General features: G+C 41.6%; 1 protein-coding gene across 1 annotated transcript in view; it reads right to left on the bottom strand.

Annotated features, from left to right (window-relative positions):
- Positions 1–7,887: 7,887 nt before the first annotated feature.
- Positions 7,888–19,932, bottom strand: part of LOC139717311 (transcription factor 7-like 2) — a 143,872-nt gene continuing 131,827 nt past the window's right edge. The window contains exons 5-11 of the mRNA XM_071628802.1: positions 19,199–19,337; positions 16,967–17,063; positions 14,387–14,593; positions 10,960–11,131; positions 10,004–10,169; positions 9,200–9,275; positions 7,888–8,856 (exon numbers count right to left, since the gene is read on the bottom strand). Of these exons, the coding sequence (XP_071484903.1) occupies positions 7,920–8,856; positions 9,200–9,275; positions 10,004–10,169; positions 10,960–11,131; positions 14,387–14,593; positions 16,967–17,063; positions 19,199–19,337 (1,794 nt within the window). The 3' untranslated portion in view covers positions 7,888–7,919. The remainder of the gene's footprint in view (positions 8,857–9,199; positions 9,276–10,003; positions 10,170–10,959; positions 11,132–14,386; positions 14,594–16,966; positions 17,064–19,198; positions 19,338–19,932) is intronic.

The following is a 19,932-nucleotide window of genomic DNA, read 5'->3' as shown; positions in this document are numbered from 1 at the left end:
TTACTGTATGTTACTGTGAGACACAAAAGCTGCATTATGCCAGTAGTCATTTCGTAAAAGTGGCAACCTTAGGGGGATCAGGAAGGGGAGTGAGCTTGTATTGCATCCCTGGACCTTGTTCAAGACTGAAAAACTCCCTGTGTAACATTTCAGATGGATCATCATCACCATCACCATCACCACCACCACCACCACCACCACCACCATCATCATCATCATCACCACCATCATCACCACCATCATCATCATCCACATCATCGACATCGACATCATCATCATCATCATCATCATCATCATCATCATCATCATCATCATCATCATCATCATCATCATCATCATCATCATCATCATCATCGTTCTTATATAGCTCAAAATAGCTTCAAAATTGAAATTCTTGCATATTGTATCCTCAGTACCTCTTGTCAACAATTCAAAGTCTAAAAATGTGTTGGACTTCCAAACTTTGTATTCCTTGAAGTACATAGGTTGCTACAATGTGATTTAAGTCGACCTACTGGGTTTCAATGCCTAGTCCCAGCATGCTTGGTCACATATGGACTTCCTTTAAGTTCAATTTTGTGTAAAGAAAATGATATATAATTAGATAGTGCTAAGCTTAAGAGAAAATGGAAAATACTGTGATCAAAGAATTGATATGTTTAGCCTTTTATCACCTTTCAGATGATATGTCCTTCAAATACACACACACACATGCACACACACACATGCCTTGGTACACACACATGCATACATACAAATCTTGTATATGCATGCATTCCACTCCTGCATGTTCAATACTTTTGCCAAATACTTATTATCTTTTTGTCTTTTCATCCGACTTTGCTTGAATACCTAGTAATTTTTTGTTCCTCAATGTTTAAGCTGGAAAATTGGGCTACACGTCAGCGAAAAATCGAGTTTCACGTCAGCCTCGATACACTGCAACATGAAATAATGGCACATTGGTCGGGACTTAGTAAGCAGGTAGACATGGCTGGAAGGGAATCCCATACTACTAAGTACTTAATGTGTGATTCTAAAATTCACCCAAGTTCATACATTAAACAAATATATAACGTGGAGTCTGGATCAACCTTTGCCTGTGCTCTACACAGACAAGACGATCCATCCACTTCCACAAAATGCCTTCTGTTTTTTCCCCAGGATGTGGGGTAGCACACTACATGGGGAAATTCTTTCCTGCAATATCCACATACAGTATTTAAAGGACATGTTCACCTTCATAAACATAAGGATTGAGAGAATGTAGCAATATTAGTAGAACACATCATTGAAAGTTTGAGGAAAATCAGACAATCCGTTCAAAAGTTATGAATTTTTGAAGTTTTTGTGCAGTACCCGCTGGATGAGAAGACTACTGCAGTGTATGAATAACTTAGATGTCACATGCGTACAACAATATAACGAAAATATAAAGAGAATTTCACAAAATTCCATCTTTTGAAAAAAGTACACATTCCCCTGACTCGTTACCGACAAATGTTATGGGTAATATCATTCCCCCTGCCTTTAGAAAGAGGTAAGTCAAGTGCTCTCTTATTATGCGAAAAAAGTGAAAATGTGTTGAATTTTCTTTTACATTTTCTTTATACTGTTGTACGTATATGACTCACAAGCTGTAGTAGTCTCCTCATCCAGCGGTTCCAACACAAAAATTAAAAAAATTCATAACTTTTGCATCGATTGTCCAATTTTCTTCAAACTTTCACTGATGTGTTCTACTAATATTGTTGCATTTTCTCAATCCTTATGTTTATGAAGGTGAACTTGTCCTTTAACTCAAGAACCGAGTCTTCACAACCATCTCTATCAAACACAAGAGGACCAACAGGTCTTAACAGACAAAGTGATGCAACGAATCATGTATAAATGTTCTTGAAAAAGATGTTTATTTCACAAATGCACTAATATAAACATTTTGATTCTGCCCAGTGTGTTGATTTTTTTTTTTTCGTTCACAACATCATTCCATTTTTTAAACAGTTCTTATGCAACTACAAGATTTTGTACACTTTCAAATAGGTGACATCTCTAAAGAGAACATTTCTTCAGAAGATTCTTATATGATACAAAACACACGCCAAAAAAAGAAAAAAAAAAATATTCTTTAAAAATCACATACAGTCAACAACAAAACATGATCTGATTATGTTACGAGGTCAAACAGCTAATGCCATTGACAGTGATGACATATCAAGGGGCACCCTGAACAAAGTGCTGCATAACTTTTGCCAGTGCCGGTGGACATCCCTTGGAAGCTTAAATGCATCATCATTTGCACCATTCTAATCTTAATCCCCTTCCCTTTTTAATCCCTTCCAATCCCCAGAAAACACCCTTCACTGGAGTGGTCCGTCTTATGCTCTAAATGTGACATCTTGCATACCGGTACATCACAAATAGACAAGAATTTTCCTTTGCTTGTTGAGAAACTGAGAAAAAAAAATGTCTATAGGAAGGTGTATGAAAAGAAGGGAAAAATATTAGGAAAATAAAAATCTTTAGGGAAAGAATGCAGGTCACACAAATGTAGGAAGGAGATGTACATGTATGAAATTTAAAATCATATTTGCAAATGAATTATTGTAATGTGCATGAACTCAAACAGGATGTCTCCATCAGTAGGGAGCCTTGACTTTCTCTGCAAACTTAAATCTTAAAGCTGACGTACTACCTAGCCGTACCTCATTAACATGATTTAATTTGCTAAACAATGTTTCGGAGATGCTAGCTGTACCTCATTAACATGATTTAATTTGCTAAACAATGTTTCAGAGATGAGAGTGGCTCTTCCTGTCATCAATCAATGCTTGATTATATAGTACTATCTCCCGTTTTCCAACAAACTTCAATGCATAAATTACGTCTACATGATCGTTGCGTATTTCGCGACGGTACGCGAGTTGAATCGAGTGGCAGAAATACAAAAATAGCTTCTAGGAACACGCAGTGCACACTATCTTACATCAGAGACTGTCTGGACATATCTTACTTCCTCAACAATTAATATCTTACCAACAACACTTCATCAATACAAAATACACCAATTGTACTGAAGAAGTAGAGTAGTACATTTGTCATGGTTTGAGTTAGTTATCACCCAATCACAGTAATATGCAGCATCTTGTGTTCTTTACAAAATTGTGGTTTTTTTTTTACCGCTTCGAAGTTGTGTCACATTAAAAAAAGTCCAGGATGCATACGTAAATCCAGTCACAAGCACTCATCTAGGGTAGTACTAAGAAGAATTCAGCCATCATTATTTGTTGCCTGTAACACTGCAGCCTTGCAGACACCTCGAGGTCTGCGTGACAAGACTATGCCCTAATCTAATTGTTCCGGACTTCTTTCCAAGTGTGCTCAGTCCTCTAGATGGAATGTACGACATTGGCATCTTCTCACATCACAGAGACTGACCAATCACTTAGAATTAGCACCTCCCATCAAATGACAGAAAACTTGTTTCACTTTGGTCCGTGATGCCTCTAAGTGTGGTAAAGACTACAAAGAAGTCCATATTAAAAAGAACAAACAAACCCTGTTCTAAAACAACTAAACATTGTGAAGGGACCAAGGGTATCAAACAGCTCACATACATCAACACTAGAATCTTAAAAAAAAACTTTTGAAAATGTGTCCATCAAACCGAAAATGTTTCGGAAAATAATTGTCTGCTCATCATCTGCCATTAATCACTCTACCAAATTACTTAATACCCCCCTCTGCAAATGTGCTCATCACTTTTGGATTTTGTTTTGCTTTTCTCCATGACAATGCTTGTTCATTGATCCTAATTTTCTCTGTCCACCATGCAAAGAAAATGTTTTCCACCTAGCCTAATCCTTGAAGCCACACTTTGGCCATTATGTTGCATACCTGCCCATAGCACCTGCTCAGTACAGCTTAATAAACTCCATCAGTATCTCTAGCCACCTACCTGTCTGCAATGCCCAGTGCATTGTGGAAAGATTGTAATGACACACTTAACATTGGCAACACTTCCTTGTGTCTTTGCTTGTTGTCCCTACGTCAGGAAGGTACTCCACAGAAAAATTTCTAGAGTTGTCTAAGCAGTATTCTAAACACCTATACTTTGGAACATGAGTGTTCAATGTGTGATAAAACACCAAAAAATGCCAATGATTTATGTGATCAAGGCAACACTTTTGTCACCATGCCTAATCATTAGCTTCATGTGTTTATAAAAGCACCTGTAGACACCATTTTTTTTCTTTTTCATAAAACAAATAACTCCAAAAGAATCTCATTTCTTTCCTGCCTTTCTGTGTTAACTGCAACTGAATGATCCTTTCCACAAAGCTTGGATATCATCACTTTGAACATGATTGATACCAAGTTTGGATGCAAAAAGGGGGTAGTGTGTAATCGTACAGGATCTTTCTTTTTAGGAGGGGGGGGGGGGATTCTTCCATCTTCATTTGACCTCTTTCAAATATTTCCTACTTGCCTTTATATGTCCGATTAGGGAGATATCTCAGATTAGGGAGATATCTCACTTTGTTTGGAATTCCAGGACATGTCCACCATGCGATATGGGAGTCAATCTCTTCTTGGAAAGCCAACTACAATGTACCATACTAATTGACAGTTGTCGAGTAAGTTCTGAAGTGTGTATGGGATCAAAAAATCTCTTCTTGGAAAGCCAACTACAATGTACCATACTAATTGACAGTTGTCGAGTAAGTTCTGAAGTGTGTATGGGATCAAAAAATCTCTTATGGGTATGGATGAGTCAGAGACAATATAGAAATCATTTTACTTTCCTTGCATTCCCTCTCTCCATCGTAAATTTGTGTTTATTTGCTTTTTGTTTGTTTGTTTGTTTATCTTTTATTCTTTTAGGACCACATCCAGACTAACCGGTATATTTTGGGAGCCCAGTGAAAGCAGATGTGTGCCAAATACAGACACAAGTCTCTTGACATTTTGGGAAAAATTCAAATTTTATCTGAAAAAAAAAATAAATCAAACTCTATCTGCAAAGCAATTAAGGTAGTTCTCATGGCATTGCTCCTGGTCTGGAAAAGCGATTGTGGTGACCACTTTGTAAAATGGGAGGGGGAGGGGTATGTAAAGTTTCTACAACCACCCCAACAGAGTTGTAAAGTTCATCCTGTATTATTTCAAAGTGTGTTTACATCGACTGAGAAACACTTGAGAGCTGAGAAGAGGGGAAAAAAAAAATTAATATCATAAAAGTTTAGCAGTAGCTTTAACCGGGATGTTTCTTAAGTACATCACATTCCTTTGCATAACATCCTTTATTGTCACTGCTTCTCTTTAACCCTTTGAAGACCAGTCCCAAGTATACTCGGGCAGATGTCTGTGGGAAATGTGTTATATATAGCAAAATTAGCTCGTCCTCAATGGGTCGAAAAAAAAATGCAATTCACTCCAGCTTGGTTGCCCCTGACCTCCCATGACCCCGTGAACAACACAGGCAAACAGAATGCTTGAACTAAAAAAAAATTTCAGATCAGTACACGACAGTTCTTTAAAAATATATGCTAAGAAAAACATCAAAATCTAACATAGAATATATTTCTTACAACATAAAACACATATTTTCTCACTAATGTCATATAAACAAAAGTATGAACAAAAGTTATAATTTCATCAAAAAATTCATGTACATGATTGCAAATCTCAATTCCCCTTACAGGTCTGTGCTGACGGAGCGGGGTCCCTACAATGTATGAAATAGAGTAATCAGTCAAGTGTCAGGGGAAACTTTGTACCATGGTAACACTGAAGCAAAACAGGCATGGCAAACGCAGATCTAAGTAGACTGTCTCGCACATGAAAATTGCTGCACTTTGCAGCTCAACCCCAATCAGCATGGCTCATCGTGAAACAAATCCACACACACAAAAAAGAGTGAGTGATTGTGGTCGTAACTGTGCTTTCACAACAAACTTTCGAGAGTGTTCACAATGCACCTTCCCACCCAAGAATTGCCAGTGTTTGAAATCGACTGTGTCGGTACAAATCTGTGAGATGATGCCCACCAAAGTTTTGCCATTTTTCTGTTGCATAGTGTCAGGCTCTCTCTCTCTCTCTTGCTTTCTGAGTGGGGATTTCGTGGCGTGCCACAGTTTGGAAGCGAAGAGAGCGAGTCTCGCTTGATGAACTCTTTTATGTGATGGCAGTGAAGTTCCTAACAGTAATTACACTTTGTATGTGCAGGCTGTACACTGGTCAGATTTGCATTTATAAGGAGCTCTACATGACATACGTTCTCAACCACATGAATACCCAGGAAGGTTGTGCTTCTGAATCACAACCGTCCATACAGCTCGCAGTGACGCATCTCTCGCACAGGCAGTGGCTGGGATTTAAGTCGTGAATACATTCGGCTGATTTTGTTTGACCATCCCCACAGCCTCTCTTCAACGGGGGCTGAATCGGAGAGGGGAATCTGCTCTCTGAATTTCTTTTCACTTTCACTAACAGGAGATCCATCGCCTGTTATTGTGGCTAGGTCTTGTGAGAAACATTCTCTACCCAAATTCACTCATGAAACAAGTTCACTACACTGTGCAGAACAGACCCTAACTGCTGACTCATGAAAACCACGGAGTGAAAATATATATTTTTACAAAGCAATGTAGAAAAAAAAATTATAGAAAAAGAACATCCTTGCACCTTCAGCAATGTGCGTCAGTCGACGCCATGGTGGGGTCCTCAACCCCATGGTACAGAGATTGCTTGGTTAATGGCATTAAGATAAGGGCGCCCTCACACCCTAGAGAACAGACAATGCATCTGCCTGCCTACGCTTCGCCAACGTTTCCCTGCCACATACAGTACGAATGAAATGTCGGAGGGACTGGTATTTGAAGTACTGCTGATAATAGTCTTCATGCACGAAGAATGATGCTGTGCATACATAGATTCTGTTACAACTGTGAGCAGACACCAGGGAATTCCACAGTACAAATCATGTGCTATAAGAAAGAAAGAAAGTGATGAAAACTTTTTTTTTAATGCCCCAGGCAGTTACACCAAGGTACAGAAGTACTGAAGATACATGGAGGCATTACTGGGGGAGAAAATGAGAGACTGCGGTACGATCAAGCCATCCAGGTGAGAATTAAATCCTTTAAAATTTGTAAAGTGAAAGTACCATAATATCTGCACTTCAGTACTTAACCATGACTCACCCCACAAAAAAAAAGAATGAGAAGTACCGCTTATGTCATTACAAAAAAAAAATGTGTATAAATAATTTACAGATCCACATGAACAAAGATGAATAGTACAACACAGCTGTCACAAAGAGACATCGCCTGGTCTCCACACAACGCAACTGCCAGCAGAGTCCATTCTCTGTTTCCGTGTCGAGATGACCCCCCCCCCCCAAAAAAAAATAATGGCAGGGTGAGGCGAGGTAGATGAAAAGTATGCTACAATCGTCGAGGCCTAGAGCTCGAAACACCTAGTTTTAACATAGGGGCATAATATTGTCAACACATCACTGTATAAGAATTGAAGGTAATAACTTCAGATAGTGGGTCAAACTTTATAGATGATTTGATTTGGAGGAGGTGAAAAGAAAAGTATAATTACATTATGTAAAGAAAAAAAAAGAGTGGTCCAGCCACCGATTATATAAATATAGAACAGGTAAAAACCCTCTTTGATATAACATTTCCTTGAGAAAGAGAACGCATGAATACTTGACACTGTCATTGTTATATGATAGGGGAGTGACACGAGGAGGAGGGAAGTTGAGATTTTTGGAGGATGGCCATTTTTGGGTTCTGATAATGGGATGGGAGGGGTGGGGGAGGGGTGTTGGAGGACAAGGAGGCATGAATGAAACACCTCTCTGGTAGCAGCGTTGTGTGGTGATCAGCCGAGCCTCACCGTGATAGTCATGCGGTCACCGTCCCCGACTTGATGGAGAGATCCTGAGGCATTTCTGACGTGGGCAGTCTCAGCTGCTGCGTGTGGGATGGCAGGAGCGGTGGTGGGGGCACACCCTGGGGGTGGTGCATGGGTAAGAGTCCGTGGGGCGCAAAGCCGTTGGCTATGTGCGGTCGGAATGAGTCGTGCATGCTGGGCGGGGCGTGGTGGCCCAGGAGTGAAGCCTGGGGTGAGAACATGACCATCGGGGGCCGCGAACTGGCCAGGGATGGGTAGGAGGCGGCGGCTGGGTGAGGTAAGTGGACGATGGTGGGCGACGTCTGGGCAACAAGAGGCTGCTGTGAGTGGTGGGGAATATGCTGGGATGACAGAGACGGAATGCTTAGAGAAGATTGTGATAAGGACGAGGAGGAGGCTGTTGAAGAGCCCGAGGTGCTGGACAGTTGTAAGTGAGGCGAGAAGAGGCTGCGACTCGTCTCCGCTGGCTTGCTGCCACTGGGGTTCAGACGACTCTCGATCGAGTTCGGGTGATTGTCTCTGTGACTGGGCAGTTTGTGGGAACCGTTGGACGAATACAGAGTTGCCGACGACGATGACGAAGATGCGGGCCCTTTGGGCGACGCCGCCGACGTGGTGGGTGGCTCTCCGTTGCTCTGCGAGCTGCTCGCATGGCTGCCACTGGAGTGTGGCATGGGCCTGGAATGGATGCCGTTCTGCTTGGGAGAGATGACAGGATCTTGAGGCGGTCTGGGAGGTGGAGGCTGGCCGGTCATTGATGACACCGATGGTGGGGCTGTTGGTGTGTGGTCTGACAAGACCTCCATGGGTGGCGGCTGACCAGGGCTGGTGTCGGACTGGTCATCGTCCATGTCATCATCATCGTCGTCATTCTTATCCCGATCATTCTCGTCTGAAGAGATGTACCGAATACACTTTTTCTTCCTCCTGTAAAGGAGAATTGATTGTTTAGTCACAAGATATTAAAATGATAGCCCACATTTAACTCAGAGCATTCGTGCAAACTGCTAAATATCACATAATGAATGCCTTTTCAGTCTGTACTGCAGAACTGCTTAAATGCCGCTTAATTTCATGTACAAATGCAGCTGATTTATACCTTTAAAACTGAAAGTTGTGAATATCTCTACATACCTAATATCACTATATTTACATCAGGACCACACCTTAAATATCTCCATTGGTTTGCACCACGAGTTAAAAACGAAATTTGTATGTAACTGATTGGCAAATTGCCCTTCAAAAGAACTGTACAATCAAGATATCTCACCTGCAGGGCTTACACCAGAATTCCTGCTGGTCAACACCAAATCTGGCCCGACACTTCTTGGGAGTTGATGGCTCGCCTGATCCAACACAGTTTGAGAAGGGAGATCAAAAACAAACAAACAAACATTTCAATGTCAATATACACGTATGCGCATCAAGAATTGATTCTACATTTCACCGCAGTTCCATATATTATTCCAAAGACCGATTCTGTGATGCGAAAGAGTGTCGGTGATTTTGAGGGGTTTTTGTAGAAAACATATATGTTGTGGTAGTAACTGGCATTAAAATACGTTTTGAAATACCAGATACTGCCCACTACACCTTGAAAGATTTGAACAGGGTTATTTCTTACTTCGCCAGTTTGGTTTTTCTTTTCTCTCTCATTTTATGCTCAGGCCCACAAAGATAGCTATGATGACTCACACATACAGTGAGGAGGATATTTATCAAAGAGTCCAGTCCCAAATGCATGATTTGATTGATTGCACTGCACGGTTATGCTTTTTTTTTTTCCTTTCTTTTTTGCTAATGCTGTATGATGAATGCAAACTAATAGCTCACTCTATGAGATAGTAACAATCTACACTGTCACTGTCATCATTTTAGTAAAGGAACAGACTGACACCACATTCACTCGGTCACAACTGACAGCACTACCCTCCCCACACAAAACTCGAGCAGACACCCAGTCAAGATGGTGACTACCAGCTATTGGCATGCCCAACTTCTACAGGCTGACCAAACACTCACTCACAAATACAGATGGCACTTCCACAGTATTGCCCTTGTGCCGAGGGCGTACCTGAATTCTCGCCCTGCGTTTTGTCCCGCTTCTTCTTCTTCTTCTTGCCGTGTATTGCGTAGTTGTCGCGGGCGCTCCAGCCCGGATAGAGCTGCATGTGTAGCTGCCTCTCCTTGCGGGCCAGCTCGTAGTACTTGGCCTGTTCCTCGCGGGACAAGGCGTGCCACTGGTGGGGGAAAACAGGAGTCATAAAGATTAGTGGTTAGCATGGTAATCACGACACAAATGTTGAGATTAGAGCTTAGATTGAGTAATCAATCATATGTACATAAATCTAGGAATTAACAGGCAGGCAAGCTAACAGGACTAGGTATATTCTTTGAATTAATATGTGTCTTAGAAATCGAGAAAGTCTGTTGTTAAGTTGAGAGCTTGGTATAAGATATTCCAGTGAGCATTGCCAATATTCTCTGTTAAGTTGAGACCATGGCTCACCCTCCAAGTCAGGGTGATATTTCAAGTGGTCAACCTTCATTTCCTACCGTCGGTCCAGTACTCGTGATCACATCTTACTCACTCTCCTGCCCAGGGCCTGGTTGAGAAAGCATGGTCAACCTTCTGCACTAACCCTTCAACCAAAGACCTGCTAGAGTGTTACATATTCAAAACATATTACTCCACCTCTGACCCAGGATATTGTTGAAGTGGGTGTAGTCAACCCTTTCACTTAACCTCCAGCAGAGGATCTGTTTCATGGGGCGTGGTCACAATCCTTTCCTGACTCCCCAACACAGGTTTTGGTATCAAGGGCATGATCGGAACCCTAACCTCATTCTCCATCCCAGAATCTGGTTAAATCGGTGGGATCAAACTCTCCTTTTCCCCAGGTGGGTGTTGTTCATTCTCTTGTCAAGGATCTGGATTAAATGTAGTCTGCATGGCCAGCCCTCGTCACCGACCCTCTGGCCTACAATCTTGCTCAAGTGGACGCGGTCACACCCTTGGTTTTTACTCACCCTCCTGCCCAGGATCTGGTTGATGGCAGCACTCTCCTTTAAGGTACACTCCTTGACGACGCTGGCCCGCATCTCCTTCATGTAGAGCATGAAGGCATTGAGAGGCTTTTTGATGTGCTGCTGCTTCTTGCTAGCTTCACTTGCCATCTTCTTCTCCTTCTCCTTTTGATGCCTGCAGGATAAGATGAGAGAGCGAGGGGGTTAATGCTCTGAGAACAGCTTAGACACTTGTGTACATATCCACACTCACAGAGCATATATGCAAAGAGTTTAAATTTTCATTAAAAGTTTGTCAGGAAATCCATAGTAAGTCTGATTCGGCAACTTTCAAAGCTTTGATGCAATTTGTTGATATCCCTTATTGCATCTATAACCCGTAAATCATGCAATAATGTCTCAATGAACATTATATTGTCACAAATAAAGAACATAGTTTCCACCGTTCTCATCACCACTTTGGTCTAATGATACACGAAAATGAAAACAAGAAAAAATCTGTTGCAAGATACTCTTCTCTTGTTATTCATGCAGAAGCACAAATCAATGTTTTGGGGGGATTTTTTTAAAGTTACAGAAAAAACCTTTCCCTTGAATGACAATGTGTGAAGTCCTTTTGGACAGACTACTCCTAAAAAGTGTAACCATATCAACAGCAAGAAAAATGCATAGTCACTATCTTATGATTCAAATCATGATTAGTGAAATACAAATAAAGTGGGTTGTTGGTTGTTTTGTGGTTGTTTGTTTTTTAGGAAAGGCTGTCATAATTGGAGCTGCTGTTTTTCTTTTGGTCGAACTTCAAAATGCCACCCTCTCTGGTCTGTAATGCTACACTGCTCAAAAAAGGGAGTCAAGCTATCATCTAGTGGTATGGTGTGCTTTGATTATCTAAAAAAAAATGTATCTCAAAGTTAGAGAGGTGTGGGAAGCATTATGATGCAAACAGTATCTCACCCATGTTCCCAAAATCCATTAAAGGGGACCTCCGGACGATTTTCAGACTTTTACATTTGAACAACTATAAATTAGTTAAACTGAGTACAGAGTTTCAGAATTTATAGTGATTGGGATGAGGAATGAGAATGTTTTCAAAATCTATAACGAATTGAAATGAACAAGGATGATGACATGGCAGCCTCACCATAAGAATGCATAAGTTGGGGCTCAAGGAAGCAGAACAAAAGAAGAAGGCATGCATAGATTCTTCACAGGTGAACTTGTTGAGCAAGCGGTATTGTAATGAAATTCCACTGCTACATTTCTGAAATATGTGAGGCTCTGATGTCATCAACACTGTTCAGTGTAATTTGTTTAAGATTTTCAGTTAATTTGTTTCTCTGCTCAAGAACCACCATAAATTCCACGAATCTATACACGGAGCTGTCGATTTATGTACTACATAATGTGAAATTATGAAAATCGTCTGGAATGCCCCTTTAAGTCAAGACGGTAACAATTAACGTCAAACATGGCATACCTTTTAAGATGTATGAACGTGAACATGTTAAATTTTGCTCTCTCACATGGTGCAACTCAGTGTGATGTATGAATGTGATAATATATCAAATTTTTTGAGGGATGACTGCTTTCACACCGAGCGATTAATTCCTGTTGCCATGCCAACAACCACCTCATTACGGCCATTCTCGGAGCAGGGTCATTTCAGTCGAGTCAGACTCGATGCGTTTTAAAGTCTACATTGGTTCTTCAGAAGAGTAGAGGAAACGACAAATGTGAAACCGTTTTGGCCCCACTCCTGTCGCCTATCAATGAATCCCGAGGTAAACCATGTGACAGGCTGGCCGTGTCTCTGTGCTGGGGGCCCCGGCCATGCAATTGTCACCTAATGAATTGGATTTCCCCCCTTCAATCCACCTGTAATCACGCTGCTGATAAATCATGCACTGAGAACTCATTCAGATGGCAATGTAATTTTTTTTTTTCTTCTTCTACCGACCGCCCCCTTGCCAAGCCCAACTACCTCCCAGGGCAAATAGATGGGAAGTGTCCCTCACCCTCTATCGTTTCTTTTTTCCTTTTTCTTGTTCTACCCAACAGACACTGTCAACCGCATAAATGGGGGTATTACTTTTCAGTCCGATGTTTGATTTGTTTCCGTTATACCCTGTACGATTGGTTACGCCACCATATCAACTCCGCATTAGCCGTAACTTGATAGCGACAACTGGTAACAATTCCCCGCGAATCAGCTCCTGAGAATGGGCACTACAAGGCTGTCCCGGCGATCGGCTTTGCTAGCCCAAGTCTTTCAATTAACGGTAATCATTTTACAATTGTCGATACTCGGGGACTTTATGGGGATGAGGTTTTTCCAAAGTGGATTGGTGTTGATCGGAATCGCATAAAGGTCACTCTTTCTTCCATCAACTCAAATTGCAAATCAGATTCTAATCCATCATGCATCCAAACTCTGTAACTTGCAATCCTCACCAGAGCAGAGTCAGTATGAGCTCCCACTTGGTATCGCAAGCGAGAGTATTTTGAGAGAAACTGCCATCTGACTGGCTCATCCACATAATTGAGAACAAAAATGCAATGATTTGCCATTATTTCAAGGAAGTTTCTCCTCTCCTCTTACCCCCCCCCCCCCACCCAAAAAAAAAAAGAGAAGAAAAGATTGAACCCAATGACACTAACACAGTGCAAGTATTTAAAATGAAAAGATACAATCTACATCGTTTCCAGTTTGAAAAATGTGAGGTGGACAGTTGTACATGTCAGACAGTTAGGCTGAAAATGAATGCTAAATGCTTCAAAAAAGGAGAAAACCAGTCTTTTTCCTACAAACATATAAAGTAGTTTTAACGTAAACCATAACGTTTAACGTAGACATAATACTACCATGATAATATGTATTCTAATAGTGACACCATAGCTTTCAAAACCTTTTTTTTTATGCTTGAGTGTTTGATCAACCTTTTGAATATGCACAGCTCAGACAGCATAATTGGGCATTTATTTTAAAATCAGTCACCACTATGTTTAAAAAAAAAAAATATTCTTAACTTATTTTTTTTGTAATGTTGTAGTTTGATATTCCTTTCAGGGAACTGTCAAAAAATTATAAAAGCAAACTGATTAAATGGAGTGACTGTATGAAAATAAGAGGTCATGGATTGCAACATCATGCAGATCTTCAAAACTAAACCATTAGCAAAATCTTGCATCAACAGTAAATGTTGATGTGAGACATGACTATGGAAACTGTAAAAAAGGGGGAAAAACATGATTGTAGTTTGGTTTGTTCTGTTGTTTTTGGTAAAGAATGCATTGCATGAGGAAACCACATAGAATCAAAAGTGGTGTGGTGCCAAAGGGTAGGAGCCCAAGACACTAAGGCGATGCTTTACACCACCCTTCACTCCTCTCCCACAAGACAACTTTTCTCCCCCTGCTGCGGGCTCACCTGTCGTTGCTCTGCTGCTGTGCGTCGTGCTGCTGCGAGGATCCGATGGGGTTCATGAGGGAGTGCGGCAGGCTGCCCATGGGCACGGGCCCGGAGCTGATGGGCGAGGGGCCCAGCCGGGCCATGCTGGCGGGGCTGGCGGCCAGGCTCGGAGGGTACGGGGACCGCAGGGCACTGCTGGTCAGAGGGTAGAAGGGCTGACCTTGCCTGGAAGAGGTGAAAGTGATTCACAGGGAGATAACATCAATAAACATTAGAACATACAATGTAGATGCACCAGTCACTAGTCATACTTTTTAAAAAAATCTATATGCCATAATCCATCAAATGGAAGAAAGAGTTACTAGTCTGCAGAAAATTTGAGATTTTCTGGCATCCGCTCCACCATTGGAGCATCAAAAGAACCATTATGAAATTCAGAATACAACTGGAATATAAACTACACTGACACACCCACAAAAAATTCTTTCATTTCCCTGTTACCCAGAAGTAACTCTTTATTTGTATCCAACACTTTCTCTTTCCCTACTGAATTGTCAAGACATTGCAGTGATTTTTGCCTTTCCTCACCAGAATGCACCACACACCTCACCTTATTAGCATCGATCCACCCATCCATCTATATCCCCGGTCCGTCCCATTCACAGGGCTGGGCACTACCAATAATCAGGGCCTGCCACTTCACATTACGCCCTGCCCTGTTTCTTCCGCTGGAAAAGAACCATAACATTATCACAGCCATGCTGAGAAAATTTCAATGCCCCCCTTTTTTTTCTCTTCCCCTCAGTTTATCTTTTATTACTATTATTTCCACGTCAGCGAAAAAGTACACATCCCCCCGTTAATGTTCGTTAATACTCCTGGAAAGTGTGCTGCCGTGGCAAGAGGTTGACGATCGCACCGACGATCATGATTGAAAACTACAGGAGGTGCCGGCTGCAGCAAACAGCCGTGAAATCGCAGGACTCATCAGGCGGCTGCGGATTAGCGTCAGCGCCGAGCGAGCCACTAACAGAGGGCAGCAGCAAGCGCGCCTTTCGCCACTGTTTCTCTGATACTCATCTCACATGGACCTCTCATCTCCCCAAACACAGAAAGTGTTCAAAAGACAACAGCGAGTAAAGGAAGACAAAAAGAAACACAGAAGTTGCAATCCAGCAAGAGTAGAAGACAAAGCATATCGCTGCATCTCAAGGCAGGGACGGCATTAGGAAAGATCATACCCCAGAGACAGAAAAGATAAAGTTGAAGTACAAAAGGGTAAGGCACACATGTATTAAAATGAAAACTCACAGATGACATTAAAGAATATAAGAACTGCACACAGAGTTAGACAAGTGGGACGGTTCAAGAGCAAGGCTCGAAATTGGAAAGCATTAAATCAGTATTCAACATTTCACAAAAAATCCACTTGTTACAGATGAAAGCAGCTTTGCATAAATATGATCTTTGTCGAGTGCCCTATGATGTTCACCGAAAGAAGTAGTGCACGCGTGCATTCCTCTTTCAAAATTTGGTGCCGCTCTCTCTGTATCAGAGACACATTTGAATGCATAGCAAGAAGGGGATATCACAGCCAAAACATTACCCACGCGTAGGAGAAATAGGCTTACTCATAAAAAAGAACTAGTGCAGATAACTTTGCTTCAGTGATAGAATTATTCTTTCTGTTTTTCTTGCTTAATAAAGATGCAGATTAGGAGAGGGAAAGAGACAATGACACAAAGAGATCCTCGAGAAAAAAAAAATTGAAAGAGTGGTTGGAAGAAGGCACACGATAGCGAGAGATAGCGGTGGAAAGATGCGGTGGAGAAGAGCCATAAGACGGTGCGTGTGAAGTGTGTGTAATCCGAATTTCGCACATGGCTGGCGCGAGGGCTCCTTTGAGTGATGGGCTGTGCCAGTTTTCTGACCAGTCGTGGAAGGGGCTGCCGCGCTTCGCTGGCCACGCATCACGCACCGTGGTGAAGGGCAATCAGGCTCACCGGCCTCACGTGGAAAGAGGGAGAGAAGGGATGGAGGAAGGGGGTAAGGGTGGGGAGGGGGTGATCTGGGAGACGGGGTTTCAACCAGACAGGGAGAAGGGTGAGCAAGAGCTTCAGCAGGATACAATTATAAAAGAGTTGGTAGTCCTGGGCAAGACTTGTGTTATTGTAAAACAAAATGAAGGGGGGGGGGGGGTGAGTGAAAAGGGTCAGACGAAGGCAGCCTAGTGGTAGACTGAATAGTGGGCAACGACTCCTTGGCACGACATAAGATGGAATGGAGGGATCACGTCACTCATGATACATATGTACATTATGTAAAGAATAAAAATATAAACACCAAAGAGAAATGCCTTTTATTTGGTGTAATATGGGAAGTGGTTCTACGGTTCTTGTACCTTCTGGAAAAAAAAAAAATCAGCTAGTTTTACTATACTGTGATTTTCCTGAATCCATTACCCTTTCTTTTAATTCCATCAATTTCTTATACCTTTAGGAATGTAGCACAGGTTTTGGTGCCACAAATTTCTGGAAAAAAAGGAGAAAAATGTTTCTTTACTCTGACACATGGCACAAGACAAGTTTGAATAATTACCACGGCATGTTGTAGACCTCCAACGGATGCGAACTCAGCGAGCTGGGAGACAGCGGGTGATACGGCGAGATATCCGTGTGACTTCTCCGCAAGATCCCTGCAGTTGACAGAGACACACAAGTAGGAATTTATCGTGGAGAAGGTGGAATTAATGAGCCAAGACCTTGTGGTCCTAATGACTTTCAGCACCGCATATCCCACTGGCATTTATAAATATGTAATTATCTTTCTTCCCCCCCCCTCCCCACCCTGCCTTCTTGCATCGAATCATACACCACCTTTACCCCTCTTCACTTTCAGCTCTTCATAGTGCAATGATACAGGTTACTGCAAATTCAGGACGGTTGGCAGCAGATTTCAAATTCATACATCGTGCGAAGGAAAACAAATGCATAAAACATTCCTCCATATTCCTCGCATTAGAGGGGAAATTAATGCATGGATGCAGAGCACAATACTATTTCAAACAGAAAGGAGTTAGCATAAGGCAATTGCCTCGGTACCCTTTTTCCGTGGCATACCTGCAACATTTCGCCAACCACTTTCTCTTCCAGTTATAGATTTGGGCACCGTAAGTCTGGCAATATACACAATGATGAGAATACCAGCCATGGAATTATCAAGTTTTCAGAGAATCATACAAAACTGTTAACATTTGTTTTCTGTGAAAGATCTGTTACAAAACACAACACTTTTATAAAGGAGAGCTACGTAAGACTTTATACAAAACCTTCATGAACAAAAATAACTAAAAAAAAACAGGTATCTCGTCTTCTCATAGGGTTGTCAACCTTTGTACATCGAACGTACAGATACACAATTAAAAACAAAAACCGGAATCAGAAATTATTTCTTGCTTTAGATAACAAGAAAATTGTGGAAAAAAAGTACGCTTTAGTCAAATTTCATCACAAATATTTTTTATTGGAAAAAAACAATTAACTTAGTTTTGATGAAAAAGAATTACACTACCTACTCTAAAAGCATACTAGTTTGCAACTATGCAAACTCCATGTTATCATTAACAGTATCATCATATCTCTAGCGGCCTTGGTATTACAATAGAGTGGAAGCTGGAAGGAAAAGAAAAAAAAAAGAGGCTCTTACTGAAATCTTGAGTAACATGGCATTTGATGTGAAAGGGACAGAAGTTGTCTTGAAGCTAGCTACATTTGAAGATGACCAGTGTGAGGGGAAATGCAATGTGCCCATCGTGATTAGCATCTGTCCATCCAGTCTTTCCGAAGATACCTTAACCCACTGAGGACGGACTGATTTTGCTACAACACACATTTCCCATAGACACCTGCCCGAGTATACTCGGGACTCATTCTTAACAGGTCAAAGGACAAGTTCACCTTCATAAACATAAGGATTGAGAGAATGTAGCAATATTAGTAGAACACATCATTGAAAGTTTGAGGAAAATCGGACAATCCGTTCAAAAGTTATGAATTTTTGAAGTTTTTGTGCAGTAACCGCTGGATGAGAAGACTACTGCAGTGTGTGAAAAACTTAGATGTCACATGCGTACAACAATATAAGGAAAATATAAAGAGAATTTCACAAAATTTCATCTTATGAAAAAAGTACACATTCCCCCGACTCGTTACCGACAAATGTTATGGGTAATATTATTCCCCCTGCCTTTAGAAAGAGGCAAGTCAAGTGCTCTTTTATTATGCGAAAAAAGTGAAAATATGTTGAATTTTCTTTATATTTTCTTTATACTGTTGTACGCATATGACTCACAAGCTGTAGTACGTCTCCTCATCCAGCGGTTCCAAAACAGAAATTTTAAAAATTCATAACTTTTGCATCGATTGTCCAATTTTCCTCAAACTTTCACTGATGTGTTCTACTAATATTGTTGCATTCTCTCAATCCTTATGTTTATGAAGGTGAACTTGTCCTTTAAAGACCCAGCAGCGTGTGGATTCATGGGTGGCCCAGCTCATTCCCTGCCCACAGGGGTACAGTAGAAACGCACGTATAGCAACGGTCAGCAAATAAGTGCATTGGAGCATACACTCATCGGTAACGGTCAACTCTGGTCAAGATTCTGTGGTTGTGTGTGTACTTACACACAGATCAGTGACAAAGCTGTACACGATTCGTTAAGGGGATTCGTGAATATATCCGTACCGGGGCAAGCCTTCTCACTCCAGGGTATCCCCACTGTACCGGGGTCTTAAATATTAACCCCGATCCATCATTCTACTCTGTACAAACCTGTCTTTGAGTCCACCTCCACTCCTCTGAGATGCGGTGAGGGTGTGCCCGGAGGATAGTGCTCCTGGTTGTACATCATGAGATGGGCTAGGGAGGGTGGATACGCTCCTGCTGGGTGCAGAACCGGCATCTTCTGGCCCTAAAGCAAAAGAAGAGAGACAGACAGACGGACAGAGAAACAGAAAGAGATGGATAGAAAAGGCAAGAGGGAGAAAGTGCAAAATGGTTAAAGGGACATGAACTTGTCACAATACTCGCACATACATGTATCTCTACAGTTAAACTCCATCATTTTCAAAGGCATTGCTCTGCATCGTCTAATATCATATGATTTGTACGAAAGTACACGTACGATCAACTTCCAGTTGACCTCAAACAATTCTACCAACTTTGAGAATACAAAATATCTTAACACAAGAATGATTTCTACGGCAAGTTCTCTCAGACAGAAGACAACGGGTGATGCTTTGACTGGTCCTAGAGAAGCTAAGAACGAAATGTGATCACCGTATCGGAGAATGTGACAACAAACTGAAGCAGCACAGAATCCTCTCTCGTCCCCCGCATTGCTCAACTTACAAATGGACTAATTCACTTCTCTCCAGCCCTCAAACACCTGTGAACTCTACATCCTCTCTCACAAAGCGATGGCCAAACCTCAAACTGCCCTCCACATGGCCACTACACATACAAGGGCCGCCTCTTGCCCCTCTCCTACTTTCCCTTACAGTCAG

The sequence above is a fragment of the Diadema antillarum genome, unplaced genomic scaffold (assembly GCF_040938485.1).
Source record: "Diadema antillarum isolate AM-2024a unplaced genomic scaffold, OU_Dant_1.0 scf00000074, whole genome shotgun sequence".
NCBI classification, from domain to species: Eukaryota; Metazoa; Echinodermata; class Echinoidea; order Diadematoida; family Diadematidae; genus Diadema; species Diadema antillarum.
This window is presented reverse-complemented; position numbering and strand designations above follow the sequence as displayed.